This window comes from Sminthopsis crassicaudata, chromosome 4, assembly GCF_048593235.1.
Source record: "Sminthopsis crassicaudata isolate SCR6 chromosome 4, ASM4859323v1, whole genome shotgun sequence".
Classification (NCBI taxonomy): Eukaryota; Metazoa; Chordata; class Mammalia; order Dasyuromorphia; family Dasyuridae; genus Sminthopsis; species Sminthopsis crassicaudata.
In genome coordinates, this window is record NC_133620.1 from 107,918,639 (window position 1) to 107,936,172 (window position 17,534).

The 17,534-nt window shown below is 39.3% G+C and overlaps 1 protein-coding gene across 6 annotated transcripts in view; it reads left to right on the forward strand.

The window, feature by feature from the left end:
- The first annotated feature begins 468 nt into the window (after window positions 1-468).
- Window positions 469-17,534, forward strand: part of PPP2R5A (protein phosphatase 2 regulatory subunit B'alpha) — an 80,286-nt gene continuing 63,220 nt past the window's right edge. Inside the window, exons 1-2 of one of the 6 annotated variants that reach the window (XM_074309106.1) lie at window positions 13,062-13,151; window positions 14,543-14,744. In XM_074309106.1, coding sequence (XP_074165207.1) covers window positions 14,576-14,744 — 169 coding nt within the window. In that variant the 5' untranslated portion in view covers window positions 13,062-13,151; window positions 14,543-14,575. Of the gene's footprint in view, window positions 625-13,061; window positions 13,152-13,480; window positions 14,745-17,534 lie in introns of those variants that run through there. The other 5 variants (XM_074309108.1, XM_074309113.1, XM_074309109.1 and 2 more) reach the window with 5 other exon arrangements.

A 17,534-nucleotide genomic window follows, 5' to 3' on the forward strand; every position in this document is an offset into this window, starting at 1 on the left:
AAGCATGTAGAGCACGTTTTTCTCGTAATGACTACAAAAATTATTTTTACATACAAGTAGAATTCCAAGATGAGGCAAGACCTGTGTCACAAAGCAGTCACACATCACAAACAGTAACCACAACTCACGGCAAGTAAGAGGAAAGAAGGGACAAAAGTTACCAGAGGCAAAGAGGTCTTGAGAATATGAGGTGTCAAACATGCTCTAAGCCAGAAATTTTATATGCTCCTCATAGTAGATGTTAATAACTGGTCCTCCCAGGTAGGGCCAGCAACAACTTGTCTGGCTAAGAGCTTCTTTAGGATAGTGATTCAGCCTTCCCTGGTGTATTCCAGCACCACAAAGTTTTTGAGAGAAGCTGCTCTGTGATGAAAGTGGTTTTTAGGATGGCTAGTTTGGTAGTGATGTGCAGGATGAAGCAGACAGATTAAGAGTAGAGAAAAGAGACCCCTGTACTTTGACTATGTCATCACAGGGAAGGGACCAATTGGAGACAATACATCTAACAGAGACAGACACATCAAGGACAATCATGAACAAGCACACATACAAATGAATACAACAGGATAGCTACCCAAGGGAGAACGAAGTTTCAGGAGTATGATTCTCCCCATACCCCTCCAGGTAAATAGTGGTGAGAATGGCTTGCTGTGTATGTCCCCTAAAAAGGAACCTCTCCTCAGGACCCAACAGAGAGCTCTCCTAATGTCATGACTGTTTCACAAAGAAAAAATAGTGCTAGGATTTGTGGGATATTTCTTTTTCCTATACATTCTATATACATGTGCCTCACTAACTTTATTTTTGATGTTTGAGCCCATTTTCCCTAGAGTCTTTAGATATACAGGTGGACAATGTACCCTGGGTTTTTTGGGGGAGGGGAATGTTTTGTACCAACTGTTGTTACTATGCCAGCTTAGTAAATACTCTTTTCTAAAAGCTAATAAAATTAAATTAAATTGAGTCAGTGAAACTAGCTGGGAGGTAATATTCCTGACCTAACATAATGAGGTCCTACAAGAATAACTGTCATGGATAAATAGAAGAAATTAAATGAGAATTTGGGAGAAATTTTGTGGAAGCCACACATACACACTCACAAAGGCTAGCAGATAACATGGAAAAAGTTTAGAAAATAAGAAATGTATAAATATATGTTTGATATAGTATAATATCAATATATTTTATCATTTAGTACCATAATAATTGAGTCTTCTTCACTGGTATAAAGGGAGAGCCAAAAAATTTTCCACAGATTTCCCAGATCGTGAGGATGCTGTGCCCCTAACTTCTGTGATGGGGAAGGTGTAACTATATAAAAACTTCTGGCAAAACTTTGGGCTACTTATTGAAGACTGTTGAAGAACTATACTTCCTAGAGTCTTTGTGGTAGTCAAAGCCTTTTTAGAGGTTGTTACTAGAATGAGGAGAAAGGAATACTGATACAAGAAAAATCACCATCATTTTTCATTCTTATGTTGCCTTCCTCTGCTTTATTCCCAACTTCTTTTTCTCTAAATTTTATTTTCTTTCACTCAAATGCTCTGTCCCTTCATCATGCTCTTGCTATTTTCTTTTTCTTCCTCCTAATCCTCTCCTGATTTCTGCTTTTCTGAATTCCTGCTTATCCTGGTATCTCCTATTTAAGGAAAAAAAAATGCCTTTATTCATAATGTGACCTTTATTCTGTTTGACTTTTGTGCTGATGAAACTTCTCATTCTAAAATCAAATAATTAATTGTCTCCTGGTCAAACCAAATTTCTTTCTAATCATTATTTCACTTATACTGACATAGACCATTTTCTATGTCCCTTCTATCCTAGGCATCTGTGGAATTGTATTTTCCTTGTTTTCTTTTTAGCAACCCATCTGTTCCTTTAGCTTTTTCTGTATCAGCACTTCATTCTCCCTTTTTCTGTGGGTGGGCATCTCTCAGGGCTCTGTTCCCAGACTCTTTAATACCTCACAACTCTTTCTCAGGGACTCTTCCTTCCTTTCAGTGTAATAAACTTATCTATGCATTTACTGTATCAAAGACCATAAAATAGAGTTGTGTAGATTCAAACAACTTTCATTCTTTCTGGTTAGACCTTTCTAAGCTTTTTTTGTCTGCCTTCCCCATCCAAATATTTAATTGTCATCTCAACCTCACCATTTCTAGGATGCAGATCCTCCATGTTGACCACTATTCTATTCCCAAATCTTTTTTTTATTTTTTTGTGCTAGTATGTGATCATTACTTTTAATCAAATCTGGACAAATTCAGAAAGCAAATAGGTATTCATCAGCATATATATGGCAGTAACCTGTTATTTAAAAAAAATTTTTTTGAGAATGAAGTAATATGAAAGACATCATCAAGTAAGAATCTGGAAATGGCCAGGAAAGTCAGTCAGTCAATAAGTATTTTTGAAGCAATCCCATTATGTACCTTTGCATAGGCAATGTGTTAAGTTCTAGAGATATAAAGAAAGGCAAAAGACAGTTCCTGTTCTAAAGGAACTCATTATCTAATGGGAAAGACAATATGCATACAACCATTAAAAACAAATTATGATAAAACATATGATAAATAGCAAATAGTCAACATAGAGAAGATGCTAGAATTAAGAGAGTTTGGGAGAGGCTGCCTTTAGAATATAAGATTTTAAAAACTTTTTAAAGAAAGTTTGTAAAGTTTAGAATTTTATAAGTTTTGTAAAGTTTCACTTATGTTTCTTACATCTAAAGCACTTTGCAAAGGTAAATTGAAAGGCCTTGGCAATAGATACAATATGGGGGGAGAGAGATAGTAAGAAGTTGATGATGAAACCTATATTGCAAACCTGGAGGACTGGGAGTATGGTCGTGCCTTTGATTGTAATAGAAGTTTGGAAGGGGGTTGTGTTTGAAAGGAAAGATAATGAGCTCAGTTTTGGATATTTTGAATTTAAAATGTCTTACTGGAAATGTGATTCAAGATGTCTGATAAGCAATTGGAAATGCAAAACTAAAAGGTAGGGCTAAATAAATAGATGTTAGAGTTATCAGCATAGAGTTAATAATTGAATACCTGGATACTGATGAAATCACCAAGTGAGACAATATAGGGAGAAGAGAAAAGGATCCAGGACAAATGGATCTTAATGTGACACACAAAGTTAGTGGACATGATCTGAATGAAGATCTAGAAAAGGAGACTGAAGAGCGGTCAAAAAGGCAGAAGGAGAACCAGGAGAGAACAGTGTCCTGATAATTTAGAGAGAAGAGAATATCAAGGAGAAGAGAGTAATTAAAAATATCAGAGGCTGCAGAATAGTAAGAAAGACAAGGATTGATAAAAAGCCATGGGAACTGGCAATTAAAAGATCATTAATAGATTTGGAAAGAGTCATTGTAGCTTAATGATAAGATTGGAAGCCAAATTTAGGTAGTTGAGAGAAGAATAAGGGAAGAAGTGGAAGCACCTATGGTAGATGGCCTTCTGCAGGAATTTAATCAAAAAAGGCAGAAGATATATGGGAAAATAGTTATCAGGGATGGAAGGATCAAGTGAAGGCTTTCTGAGGATGAAGGAGGCATAGGTATGTTTGTAGACAGCAGAGAAGCAGAGATTGAAGATAAGTGAGAAAGTAGGGATGATAGAGATAATCTTTTGGAGGAGGCAGGATGGAATCATATCATGTGCAAATAGATGGGTTTGCCTTGACAAGGAGAGCCTGGAGTGAAGGAAGAAATAATGGTAGAAGGCATCTGAGTGATATGAGGTGAAAAGGAGAGGAGAGAGAGTGAGCTCTCAGCAAATGACTTCAATTTTTTTTTTTTTCAGCAAAAGGTAAAGCAAAATTCTCAAGTTGAAAATGTGGGGGGAAAGGAGCTACTGGAGGTTTGAGGAAGGATAAAAAGATTTGGAAAATTCACTGTGGAGAATGGAATAGTGAGCTGATAATGAAAATTTAAAAGGATTGCCTAGCAGGAGTGAGGCACCAGTTGCTATCACGCAGTATAAATTTATGTGATATAAATGTGTAGCTTTATATTTTTTTTCACTTTTCATTCAGCAACCCATGTATATGGAAATGAAGTTTGTAGATGATGGGAATAGCACAAAGCTGAGGCCTTATGATTGATTAGAGTGCAAGGAATATAAGAGATAAAGTTAGCATAAAGTTGAATTAGTTCATCAAGGAATAGAAATAGAAATGGGGAAGGTATGGCCAGTGGAGAGGTGATTGTCCAGGAAAGAACTGAGAGGTAGAGAATCTGCAATTAAGTCAAGAGAAAAGGAATGAATATCCTAATATTGTACCAGTAATGACAAAATATTAAAAGAGCCAGAGACTCCAGTGTGTTGGTTGCAAGGCATGATGCAGTAGATAGAGTTGATCACTGTGCTGATCAGCTTTAAGTCTTTTGAAATTTTCATGTAGATAGACAGAAAAATCCCCATACATGAACCAATATTGAAACAGGAAAGGGATATTTGATGAGATAAAATTAAAAGATATTTCCCCCCAGGAAAAGGGTGGAAGTAGGAGATCCAGCCTCCCAAAAGTATTAAAGATGGCACCAAAAACAGCCCCATAAACTTATTCACATATGTGAATGTTTAGTATTTAACACTGTATGAAGAGAAAAATTCTCTCCTCATTTGTATCTTCTTTAACCTTGCTTTGAACAATGGACAATCCAATACAATGAGAGGGGCAAAGTCAATACTTTTTACTGCTTACTGAACTCCTTGGTATGCAGCTTAAGTAGGTGCCTAGCTAACGTCACACAGTCCTAATAATATTCTTGTTGGACCAAAAAGAATACCAAAGAGCATACAAATATATAGCCCATACTGGCCATATCAGTATCATGGTATTTGGCCCTCCTGGAATGCTCCTCCCACTCCTTTCTGTCTACTGAAATTCTATTCACATTTCCACATAAAGCTCACCTACCAGCTTTTTTTCCAGGAAGCACATCCTGGCCTCCTCTACCCAAAATACTATCTCCCTTCTCTGAACTTCTGTCTAAACCATTTCTCAGTCATATTATCTATTTCCTCACATTCATAATTATCTTATCATGTACATATGTCTTAGCTCTTCAATAATATTGTAAGTTTCTTGAGATTTGGGATTGCATTCTATATATCTCTTATAATGCCTTGCACAATGCTTAACAATGCATATTCCTTGAACATTGTAGGTAAAATTATAGGATTCATATTGCTGATTAGGAAAAGTCTTGATGTTGAAAGTCCCCTCTTTTCTAGTTCCATAAAAATAAATCTAGAAAAGGTAGCAGAAAAAGGGAATGGAGAAATTGACCTTCATGAAAGATTAATGGGAAATACTAGAAATGATTGCAAATCAAAGAACCATTTCTGGAAGTGAAATGGATTATCATGAAAAACCTTCAAGTCAGACACAAAAGAGAACATAAAATTATAGGACTCAGAGACTTCTGCAAATAACTCCCTCCATTCTGGCAGGTAAATAGAAACATTTTTTGTGTGAAAGAGCTATCAGAGAACATTTTGTGGAACATTGTGGTTGCTCTTCATATCATATTATCATATTAAGAGTATTTTCCATGGGGCAGCTAGATGGTACAATGGATAGAGCACCAGCCCTGAAGTCAGAAGGACCTGAGTTCAAATTTGACCTCAAATATTTAATACTTACTAGCTGTGTGATCCTGGACAAGTCATTTAACCCCAGTCTCCTAGAGGGGGAGGAAGATTGTCCTCCAAACACCTCCACAGTTTGCTTTAGTTACCCTTTATAGGACATGTATCTCTGTAAGGTCCATTAAATTCTATTTATACTTTTTAACTTATTCCTTCCCTTCCTTCCCCCTTCTCTGGTCCCTGGAATAAAAAAAGCACAATGCCTGAAACTAGGCATTGACCAACACCTAACACCTTATACCAAGATAAGGTCAAAATGAGTTCATGATTTAGACATAAAGGGTGATACTATAAGGAGAACAAGGAATAGTTTACCTCTCAGACCTGTGGAAGAATTTATGGCCAAAGAAGAACTAGAGAACATTATGAAATGCAAAATGTATAATTTTGATTATTATATTAAATTAAAAGGTTTTTGTACAAACGAAATCAATGTAGCCAAGATTAGAAGGGAAACAATTTTCCAGAAAGCTGGGGAAACAATTTTCACATCCAGTGATTCTGATAAAGGCCTCATTTCTAAAAGAGAATTGACTTAAATTTATAAGAATATAAGCTATTCCCTACTAGATAAATTGAAAAATATGAACAATTTTCAAATGATGAAATTAAAGCCATTTATATTAATATGAAAAAGTGCTTTAAGTCACTATTGATTAGAGAAATTACTTTTCATTTCTCTAATCAATAGTTATTTATAGCACTTTTGCTGTTTGAGGTACCACTTTACAACTCTCAGATTGGCTAAGATGACAGGAGAAGATAATAATAAATGTTGGAGGGAATGTGGGAAAACTGAGACTAATATATTGTTGGTGGAATTGTGAACTAATCCAACCATTCTGGAGAGCAATTTGGAACTATGCTCAAAGGGCTATCAAACTGTGTAAACCTTTTGATCCAGCAGTATGTCTACTGGGTCTGTATACAAAAGAAATAAAAAAGGGGGGAGGAAGGGCCCACGTGCAAAAATGTTTGTAGCAGTCCTTTTTGTAGTGGCAAGGAACTGGAAATTGAGTGGATATGCTCATCAGTTGGGAATGGCTAAATAAGTTATGGTATATGAATGTAATGGAATATTACTGTTTTCTAAGAAATAATGAGCAGGCTGATTTCAGAAAAGCTTAGAAAGACTTACCTGAACTGATGCTAAGTAAAGTTTACCAGAAGAACATTGTACATAGTAACAACAAATTTATTGATAATCAACTGTGATAGATCTGGCTCTTTTCAACAATGAGGTAAATCAAGTTAATTCCAATAGATTTTTGATGGAAAGAGCTATCCACATATGGAGAAAGAATTATGGAAACTGAATGTGAATCAAAGCATAGTATTTTCACCTTTTGTTGTTGTGTTATGTTCTTTATGGTTTTTTTTTTCTTTCTCAGGTTTTCTTTTTTCCTTTTGATCTGATTTTTCTTGTACAGCATGAAAAATTTGGAAATACGTTTAAAAGAATTGCACATGTTTAACCTATATTAGATTTCTTGCTGTCTAGGAGAGGGAGGAGAAAGGGAAGGAGGGAGAAAAATTTGGAATACAAGGTTTTACAAAGATGAATGTTGTAAACTATCTTTGCATGTATTTGGAAAAATAAAAAGCTCTTTTTAAAAAGCAATAGTGCCTTGTATACATAGTAAGTGGGCATTAGTGAATCAAATAAATGAAAGTTTTAATCATCAGGATCAGTGGTACTTTTTTCTTTTGCTGAATGTTTTCAAAGAGGGAGATTCCATATCCTGATTCAGTAGCTCCTTCTTGCCACCTAACAGGAAAGAAGTTTATTATATCTAACAGCAATATTTTCTGCTTTAATTTAAATTCCATTTCCTCTTGTTTCATATCTCACAGACAAGGACAATAATTTTATCCTCCTCATCAAGGCTTTTTTACACACTATACTCACAAACAGAAATTAAATCACCTTAAGTTTTCTCCTTTTTAAAGAAATCCAGTTCCTTGCTTTCTCCTGTTTTCCATCTGTTCTTTTGCAGGAGGAAAGAAAGATATCGATATTATGAAAAAACATTTCAAACTTTAAAAAAAATCAAATAACATAGTATTAGAATTGTTTTTGATAATGCTTCTTTTTAAAAGTAGAATTTTAGTTTCTCAAATAGTTGCAAAGATAATTTCAACATTCACCTTTGTAAAGCCTTGTGTTCTAAATTTTTCTCCCTCCCTTCACCCCAAGAGAGAAAGCGATGTAAAATAGATTAAACAGGTGCGATTCTTCAAAACATATTTCAATATTCATCATGCTACGCAAGAAAAATCAGACCAAAAGGGAAAAATATCTCTAGGAAAAACAAAAACAAAAACATGCTCTTTAAGCAGATGATTCTTTTCATCTCAACTCTATTGTAATTATCTTGATTCACCTGATTGTTGAAAAGAGCCAAGTCCATCATAGTTAGTTGATCATCACATATTCTTGTTGTTACTGTGTACAATGTTCTCCTGGTTCTGCTTATTTCACTTAGCCTCAGTTCATGAATTTCCAGGCTTTTCTGAAATTTGATAATGCTTCTTGACAAGAAAGCTACTAAAGGTGAGGTGGCCTGGTTACATTTTGAAGTCGATGTCACCTATTCAGAAAAGGAAACATCAAGTGAAAAAGACAGCTAAGGATCCAAGGGAGTAGGGGTGCAAGAAAGAAAGGAATTAAACAAGCATTTAAATGCATAGTATTTGCATGCTAGACACTGTGCAAAGCACTTCGCAAATATTGTCTCATTTGATCCTCAAAACAATCCTGGATGAGGGGCACTATTATCCCTATTTTATATTTGAAAAAACTGAAGCAGATAGAGGTTAAATGACTTGTCCAGTGTTACACAGCAGACCCAGTGCTCTATCCATTATCTAATTCTTTACCTGCCTTAGGGAAGTTTAAAAAACAGAAAAATTTACTTCTCATATGGGAAAATAGAAGCCAGCAAACTGAAGGAAAAGCAATCTCTTCTCTTAACTGACAGAGTCTCATATCCTTGCTGCTATCATGGAATGGAGAAACAACCATAATACTTCTTAGTATTTGCTATATCATACTAAAGTGATAAAGTGCTTCTCCTCCTCCCCCCCCCCCCCCCAGGCCCAGGAAGAGTATCTCTGAGCATGCTCCATATATCATGCATCTTATTACCTGCAACTTTTACCTTCCAGGATGGTAGTACCAATCAAATGATATATTGTAAAAATGTTTTGTGGCCACAAAGTATTATACAAATTATTGTTGTTGTTGTTACATTTCCCTATTTTCAAACTGCCACATATATTGGAATATGCTTATAAGTATTTGCTAACACTGGCATGCCCCTCCCTCCCTCCACCTCACCTGAAATCCTTTTTTAATCAGAATCAGGATCAGATCTGGGGGAAATGTCATGTACAAATGAAATAGTTCTGTTACAGAAGCAGATATCCTGAAATAAGACTAAGAAAAACTACATAGCTGGATAAGTGGAGGAGGGGTGCTGGAGAATATTTCTCCTTAATGCACATGGAGGCACATACACACACCAGACTTTAACTTTTGTCCAGGGATTATAATTTCCTCTCTACTGGGTAATCACTAATGATCAAACTTTGTCCAAAAGAATCTTTTCTTTTTTCTATCTCTCTTCCTTTAAAATTCTCCTTTAAAATCATCGCTTCCAAAAAAGTTTTCCCAGACTCATTCCAAATCATTGTTACTCCGATTTTTCCAGCCACCTCATCCTGACACTCATAAATGTAGCTTTATACATCTGCAACTAGTTATGTACTACATTTGTTTGTTTTCTGTTGTATAACAACTCAGATTAAGATAGTGCTTGAAGTTTTACAAAGTAATTTCCTTGGATAGTTCCTGGAGTAGAATAAATATTATCATCTCCATTTTAAAAATTAAGAAATTGATGTTCCAACATTTTTTGTGACTTGCTTACATCTACACAGTCAGTAAATGACAAAAGGAGGCTTTAAACCAACGTTTCTTCTAAGAAAAGTTTTCTTTTTACTGAACTATATTTCCTCTCTTGAAAATGTTTTGCCTTTTATATTCTATTGAAATATAATAAAAATTCATAGGCTGTGATCAAGAGATCACATTTAAAAAAAAAATTAAGGTCCAGGGAGGGACTAGAGACAGTGAGTTGGCTAAAACTTTGGGAATATAGGGCAGAAATGGAACCAGCTATTCACCATCTTTATGATCATAGACAAATCATTTATTCCTCTAGGTCTCAGTTCTCTTACTTGCATTAAGGAGAATAAAAAGGGCTGGACTAAATGAGCTCTATGCTCTCTCCTTGTTCTAAATTCATGACAATGATTTTTCATTACCAAAAGATATTACCTTCTTATATAGTTATGATTTTAGAATTGGCATCAAATAAAATCTAAAAAGCCCTAAATGAAAACAAATACTATAAAGTACACCAAGAACCAGTCATTGATTTTTTTTTTATGATAGCTTTTTAGTTTTCCAAATACATGCATGCAAAGATAGTTTTCAGCACTCTTACAAAACCTTGTGTTCCAATTTTTTCCCCCTCCTTCATTACTTCCCCTCTCCCCTAGACAGCAAATAGCCCGATATAGGGATAAACATGTGCATTTCTTCTAAACATATTTCCACATGTCATGCAGTAAAAGAAAAATCAGATCAAAAAAGAAAAAATGAAAAAAAGCAAGTAAAAAACAAAAAGATGAAAATACTATGTTGTGATCCATATTCATTCCCCAAAGTCCTCTCTCTGGATGCAGATAGTTTTCTCCATCACAAGTTGCGAAGGTCCTCTGAAGGGCTCAGAATCAGTCCTTGTCAGGATAAGCAAAAGTCTTTGCCCCACGTTGGGCGCCAAAATGTCAAGGTCCTGTCGTCTCTTCAATTAGAATCCTTCTCTCTGAATCTCCTCCAGCTCTTGTCCTTCCAGACTACTCTCCTTCCAGCCTGCCTTCCCAACTCTGTCCCAGACTAGACTACTCTCCAGACCCAATGCTGCCCTCTTTTATCCTCACAGAGATTGTAGTGAGAACTCAGGGGCTTGTGGGAAAATTACTTCAACCAATGAACTTATAAACTCCTTTTCAGAAGTTCAAAGGTGTAAACTCCCCCTAAAGGTGTGAATTCTGAGCCAGAGAACTGTCCAGACAACTGAGTTCTCACCTTGTAATCCTAACAACAAGTCTATTGAAACTGACCTGGATCACCTCATTTTTGGAAAGAACCAAGTCCATCAGAATTGATCATCACATAATCTTGTTGTACAAAGTTCTCTGGGTTCTACTTACTTCACTTAGCATCAATTCATGGCTTTCCATGCCTCTCTGAAATCATCCTGCTGATCATTTCTTACAGAATAATTCCATAACATTCATATACATAATTTATTCAGTCATTCCCCAACTGATGGGCATACACTCAATTTCTAGTTCCTTGCCACCACAAAAAGGGATGTTACATTTTTGCACATGTGGGTTTTGCTCCCTTTTTTATGGTCTTTTTGGGATATAGACCCAGTGGAGACACTGCTGGATCATAGTTTTATAGCCTTCTGGGCATAGTTCCAAATTGCTCTCCAGAATGATTGGATCAGTTCACAACTCCACCAACAATGTATTAGTGTCCCAGTTTCCTCACATCCCCTCCAACATTTATCATCTTTTCCTGTCTTTTTAGCCAATCTTAAGTGTGAAGTGATATGTTAGAATTGTCTTAATTTGCGTTTCTCTAATCAATAGTGATGAGTCATTGGAAGTCATTCAATGCTTTGAGAAATTAAATCATGATGATGAAAATATGAATATCCTCTAAGATTTCAGACTAGAAGGAAAAATAATTTTAGATCATAGGATTTTTATGACTTCTTTAATATATGGGTATTGTTACCAATGTGCTGCAAGTTTTAAGCCTATTTTTCCCCATTGAAACTAGGAGTTTTTGTGGGAGCGTATACTCCAGATTTATGGAATAAATGTTTTGTGTATTTTTACTCTTATCATGTTAGTAAATGCCTCTGCTAAGAGTTTATCTATTGGCTTATAATTTATATAAAACACACCAATGGGGGCTCAGAAATCACATTTTTATAGCCTCACCCAATAGAACCACCATCCAGGGTTCACATCCAGGTCTGACTCCACCCCTAGCCCTATATCCACCGTACTATTTTGTTGCTTTTGATTTGAATTAAAGTCTTCACCTTCAGGTCCAGCTCCTATGAGTTTAGGGAAGTAAAAGCAGGTTCTAGGCCAAGAATTAATTTTTGTATTATATCCCCTGTGGTAACATGGTGAATCCTTTGGACCACTTTTTAGAATGTTCGCATAAAAATACATAGAATCAGGAAACCAATCATGTTGCAATGCAAGTATTTATGTCCATATATCTATGTTTAAAAGAAAAATTCACAGATCCTGGGTTAAAAAATCCTATATTATTAAATTCTGATTTGTAACCCCCATTTGGAGTCTCTTTGCAATGATACTGTTGTGGTTTGCCATTTCCTTTTCCAGCTCATTTACAGATGAAGAAACTGAGGAAAACAGGGTAAAGTGCCTAGCCCAGGGTCACAAAACTATGAAGTATCTGAGGCCATATTTGAATTCAGGTTTTCTTTACTTCAGGCTCAAAAGGAAAACTAAAGAGATGGGAAAATCAAGAAGGAATATTTTAGAGAAAATGAATAATAGGCCTTTTTAATGGATGGATTTTACATATCAGGGATTCTTAAACGTTTGTGTGTGTGTCATGGTCCCATTGGATGGTTTGTTGAATAAAGCGGTTTCATTCCTTCTTACAAAGGTGAATTTCAGCTAGAAGTTAGAGAAAATAATTTTTTTTCCAAATTTACAAACCTCCTGAAATTTAGGCATGACTCCAGGGAAAGAAGCCCTCCTCGGAGAATGGCAGCACAAGGAGTAGAAAGGTTTTACGAGGCAGAGTTTGAAGCCCTGGCTAAAGAGTTTGCACTTTATTGAAGACTTAGTTTAGAGAAGGGTGTAGTGAGTAGGAAGAAAGGTCGGACCAAGGGTATATGACGAGTTTCTGGACAAACAAACCAATTTTTAAAAAAAGTGAATATGTACTTCTGGCTGGTTGATATTTGTAGGCCTTGAATTGGAGAAGGGAGGAAAAAAACCTCGTTTAGTCCAAAAGATCTTTCTGGAGGCTTGGGACTTTTTGGAAAGATGAGCTAGTACTTAAGAGCTTACGCTCATCGAGTCAAGAGAAGGGGGAGGGGCCTACATTCTCCGAGACACGTAAAAACTTTGGGGAAGGGTTTTGTCTCCAACGCCCGCCTTTAGGATCCTTTCCTTCCCTCCCCTCGAGTTTCCCCAGGAGCCCCACAGGCTGTCAATCAGTGCCCGCTCTGCTCGGACTGGACCGTGACTCTGCCCTTCTAACAGACAGATCACCTGGCGTTCTTTCCTCTCCGCGCTCGTCCCTATGGTTGCTGTCAGTCGCTTCAATCGCTCATTGGCCAGCGGTCCTAGGAGGTGGGCGGGGAGGGGGTGAGGAAAGCGTCCGGCGACCCTAATTCCCCCCACCCCTTTTTGGTCTCTCAGTTCTTTCATTGGCTACCGGAAAATTAGCGGAACCTAAGCAATCGCACGCGAACACACGTGTGTTTGTATGTGTATATGTGCGTTTGTGTGTTGGGGGTGACGGTACCTCCCCTCTCTGGAGTGTTGGTTCCACTTCTATGACGCTAGCAGCGCGCCTTCCCCTCTTATGGGCAATTGGGTGAGAGAGATGTCCGTCACACAGCAGCCCCACCCTTTTTCCTCTCCTACTCTGCCCTCCCTCCTCAATCCTCAATCTCTCCGGAGCTTTTCCAAGTGGCACCCCAAGCTCCCTAATTGACTGTTAGGCGTGTCCCGCCTCTCTTCGGCTTGCATTGGCCGGTAGTACCTATCACTTTTGTTTAGTTCACCACCCCTTTTAGGTTCTGTCCCAAATGGTTTCTTCCCTCCTCCCCCCCCCAACTTTACCCCACCCCTCTAGGAGCCTTAATTAGCTTCACGGTTTTCGTCAGTGACACAAGCTCCTCTTCCCCCTCCTCTCGCTTTCCCCTCCCCCGCCGCAGGCCCCTCCCTCTCGCTCTGCGAACTCCAGGCTAGGAGAGCGGGCGCGCACACCCTCCTCAGTATCCACCACCCTCTCAAGTTGTAGCGGTCGCTGCGCTGCGGGGGTTGGCCGTGGGCTGTAGACTGGCAGGCGGGCGGGGTGGGGGAGGGGGGTTTGAACTTGGCGGCGCGGAGCAGAGCGGCGGTGAGCTGGGAGTGGTGTGGAGGGTCAGGGACTGCGGGTCCACCTCCTGCTCCGGGAATGAGGGACTGCCACTGACCAGGAGCAAGGAGACACAGAGAGGGTGGGAGGGACACCGCGGTAGCAGCGGGCGGCGGCAGCGGCGGCAGCAGCTCGAGCCGTGCGGAGCCCCGGGATGGCCGCGGCGGGGGAGCCTCCCGGCAGGAGCACCAGCAGCGGCAGAAGCAACTGAAGCGCTCTCCTGGACGGCTCTTCAAGTCTTCTCCTCCCTGCACTCCCAGGAACTTCCCTCCAGCTCCGCCCGCCCTCGACGCCCGCAGCCCCCAACTTCTTGCAGCCCGGGAGGAGCGCGTGCGGCGCTGGGAACCCGACCCGAGATGGGGCTCTGAGGACTTTGGGGGCAAGGCGCGGGGCGGCCGGCTGGCCCGGGGCGGGAGGAGCAACAAGAAGAGGAGAGGGAGAAGGAACGGGGTGCTTCGGCAGCGCGGGAGCTGGTTCCCCTTCTCCCGGGAGCTGAAGGCGGGGAGGGTGCGGGCAGTTGGGGGTGACGGGGCCCGGAGGGGGGGCTTCCGCTCCTCCTTCTCCTTCTGCCGTGACCGCCGCCGCCGCCTCCATGCAGCGCCAGCCTGAGCTGCCAAGCTCAGCAGCCGCGATGTCGTCGTCGTCCCCGGCGAGCGCCGCCATCTCAGCCTCGGAGAAAGTGGACGGCTTCACCCGGAAATCGGTGCGCAAGGCTCTGAGGCAGAAGCGCGCGCAGGGCTCGTCGCAGTTCCGCTGTCAGACCAGCTTGCCCGAGCTGCAGCCCTTGCCCCAGCTTAAAGGTAACCGCAGTCCTCGCCGTCGTCCCTGGCCCCGGGCTGGGGCCCCTGTTCCCTTCCTCCCCGCTCGGGGTCACTGCCCATCCCGCCACCTCACTCACCCTGAGCCCTCGGAGGGCAAAAGGGGTTGGCCCCCCCTTCTCGTAGGTACCGAGGTGGCGTTTTTGTTTCCAAAGTCCCCCTTCCCTTTCCCCTCCATCTCTCTTCCACCCCCCAGCCCCGCTCCAGATAAAATCTCTGGAGCACCCGAAGCATTGAAGGCCTCCTGGAGGGAAAGTTGTCCGGGTCCCCCTTTTCTCTTGAGCTGGAGTTTGCAATCTTCTTGGCGGTGGTTCTCCTCCGGCCCTGGGGTCCTTCGATTGCCCGCGGTTCGGATTTGAACTCGGGTTAAATTTAGGCGTGCTTCTGTCAAGCTCGCCTGTGTCCTTGCTGCAATCATCGGCCCCGGTGTGTTCTCTTCTGACTTTCGCTTTCCTCGGGTTTCCTTACTTTTCTCTGCTGCTACTTACTCTAAGCCTTTCTCTTGACTTCTAAGGCAACTACCGGGCTGGCAAAACACACACACACACACACACACACACACACACACACACACCCTCGTTTCACACACACACACACACACACACACACACACACACACACACACACACACACACACACACACACACACACACACACACACACACACACCTCGTTTCACACATACACACACACACATACGCTGCCCACTTCTCGTTACACCCCCACCGGGCAACCTTCCCCTCCCCCCCACTAGCCAAATTTGCCCTCCCACTTAGTACTCTTAGAGGCCATATTGATGAAGACTGCTAAATGTAAACAGCTGTCTTCGTCAATTGGGTTTTAGGATATTAAGTTAGGTATTATTTATTTTTAAGTTAAACTTTTGACTGGATAGAACAAATAGATTTTTCTAACCTGTGAACCAGGAAGACTTTATAATCCCTGTGGGCTCCGGATGCACCAAGAGTAAACTGGGAAAGGCATAAAATAGAATAGTCTCTTACGTGCTATGGAATTTTCTCCCGTTGAGTGCGTCGTCAGAGTTGAATATAGCTTTATATTGCAATTCAGAGTGAGATTAGCAATCCCGTTGGATTTTCTTCTAAATTTAAAAGATTTTGAATAAGTTTTCCCTGGTGTTGATGAGAAATACTGTAATTTCCTTTTTCTTTTAAAAAGTACTTTGCATTTCCTTTTTTTCTAGCAAATACTTTGCATGTAGTTTTGACGATTTATTGGGTAAGGATGCTGTCTGAGATTGAAGTATGGTTTCATCTGATAGTTTTAGAAAACTTATCGACAAAAGTTACAAAGACTGGTTAGTCACCAAAGAAGAAATTCAGTAAAAATTTAGATTTTTTTTCAAGGCGTGAAAGATAAAGCTTCACACTCAGATATTTAATTATAAAATGCATAAAGTACATTTTAAAATCTTTCCCCCCTTTTTGCCCAGTCCTAAAACCAATCTGGTTCCCAGCTGTGTGAATCCAGTTAAGCCTGAAAGAAAAAGCCTCAGAAAAAAAAAAAAAACCTTTATAGTATTTATGAAATCTCTAGAACTAATTCTTCTTCTTAGTCTCTAAATAGGAGGCATTTTCTTCCCCAGAAAAAAGTCACACAGTGCTTCTGTTATCAGCTTTAAGTTTATTTCTTAGTATGTTAGAAAAAATTAATTGGAGCCTAGATATCGTGGACACTTGAGTTTCAACTCAGGGGTGGGTATTTCAAGTGATGTCATTTACATGTATAAGAAACTTGAGTTGGTGGTCCTTTGTTTAACTTAAATAATCAAAATTGGGGTTTAAAAAACCATTTAATTCTAAATTATCAATTTGATTTTGTAGTTAGAAGAGCATGAAATAGTTTCATTTCACTGCTTTAAAGGCAAGCTTAAAGTACAGTGTAAATTAGTTTCAAACTTTTAAATATTATATCCACTTTTAACTGCTAAATAAAAAAGAAAAGTTGAAAATAAAAACTCTTGACTATCCTGTAAAGTAGGAAATTCTACCTTTACAACTTTCCCCTCCCCCAACCCCTCAGTGCTGTTCATACTGTCCTAAAAGGTAATTGGAGAGATGTTTGCTCCATTTCATATGATTGGTGCTAGCTTACTTACTGCTCAAGGTCAAATGTAAGTGTGTTCTTTATAATGGCATATAATTTGAGCAAACAAAAAGTTATTCATTTTATTTAGTGTTTGGTCTTTATGGAAGAGAACACAAAATGAGAACTTTTTAGCAAGTAAACATAGCAGTGAATATAGATTTGATGCTTGGATTTTTCAACCAAGATCTTTTTTTGGAAAACAAACTTTTTTTTTTTTTTTTTTTTTAAAGGAAAGTGCTTTTAAATAAAATGAGCCCCTAAGCAAGTTTAATCTTTCTTTGCTCTATTTATATCAGTAGGGAAAACTTTAATTTAATAGCATTTCTAAAATTTTGAGAAAGGACATTTTAACCCATTGCTTCTCTTAGCATTATTTGTAACAAATTAGTGATATGGCAATGTAAGTGCCAAATACAATATTTTCTGTCTCGGCAAATCCTACGATTTCTCTCATGCTTAGATGTAACCCTAATAAACAAAAAGAAGATTATATTATATGTGGGAAATTGCATATTTCTCCATGCCCCCAGATTTTATCCTACTATAAAAGTGAAATATACATGCATTCAGAAACTCTTATGTGTTTGTACCAACCTGCTCATGTTACAACTTTATTCACGTAGGCCCAATGCTGGCAGAGTGCCAGCTAGCTTTCTCCAGTGT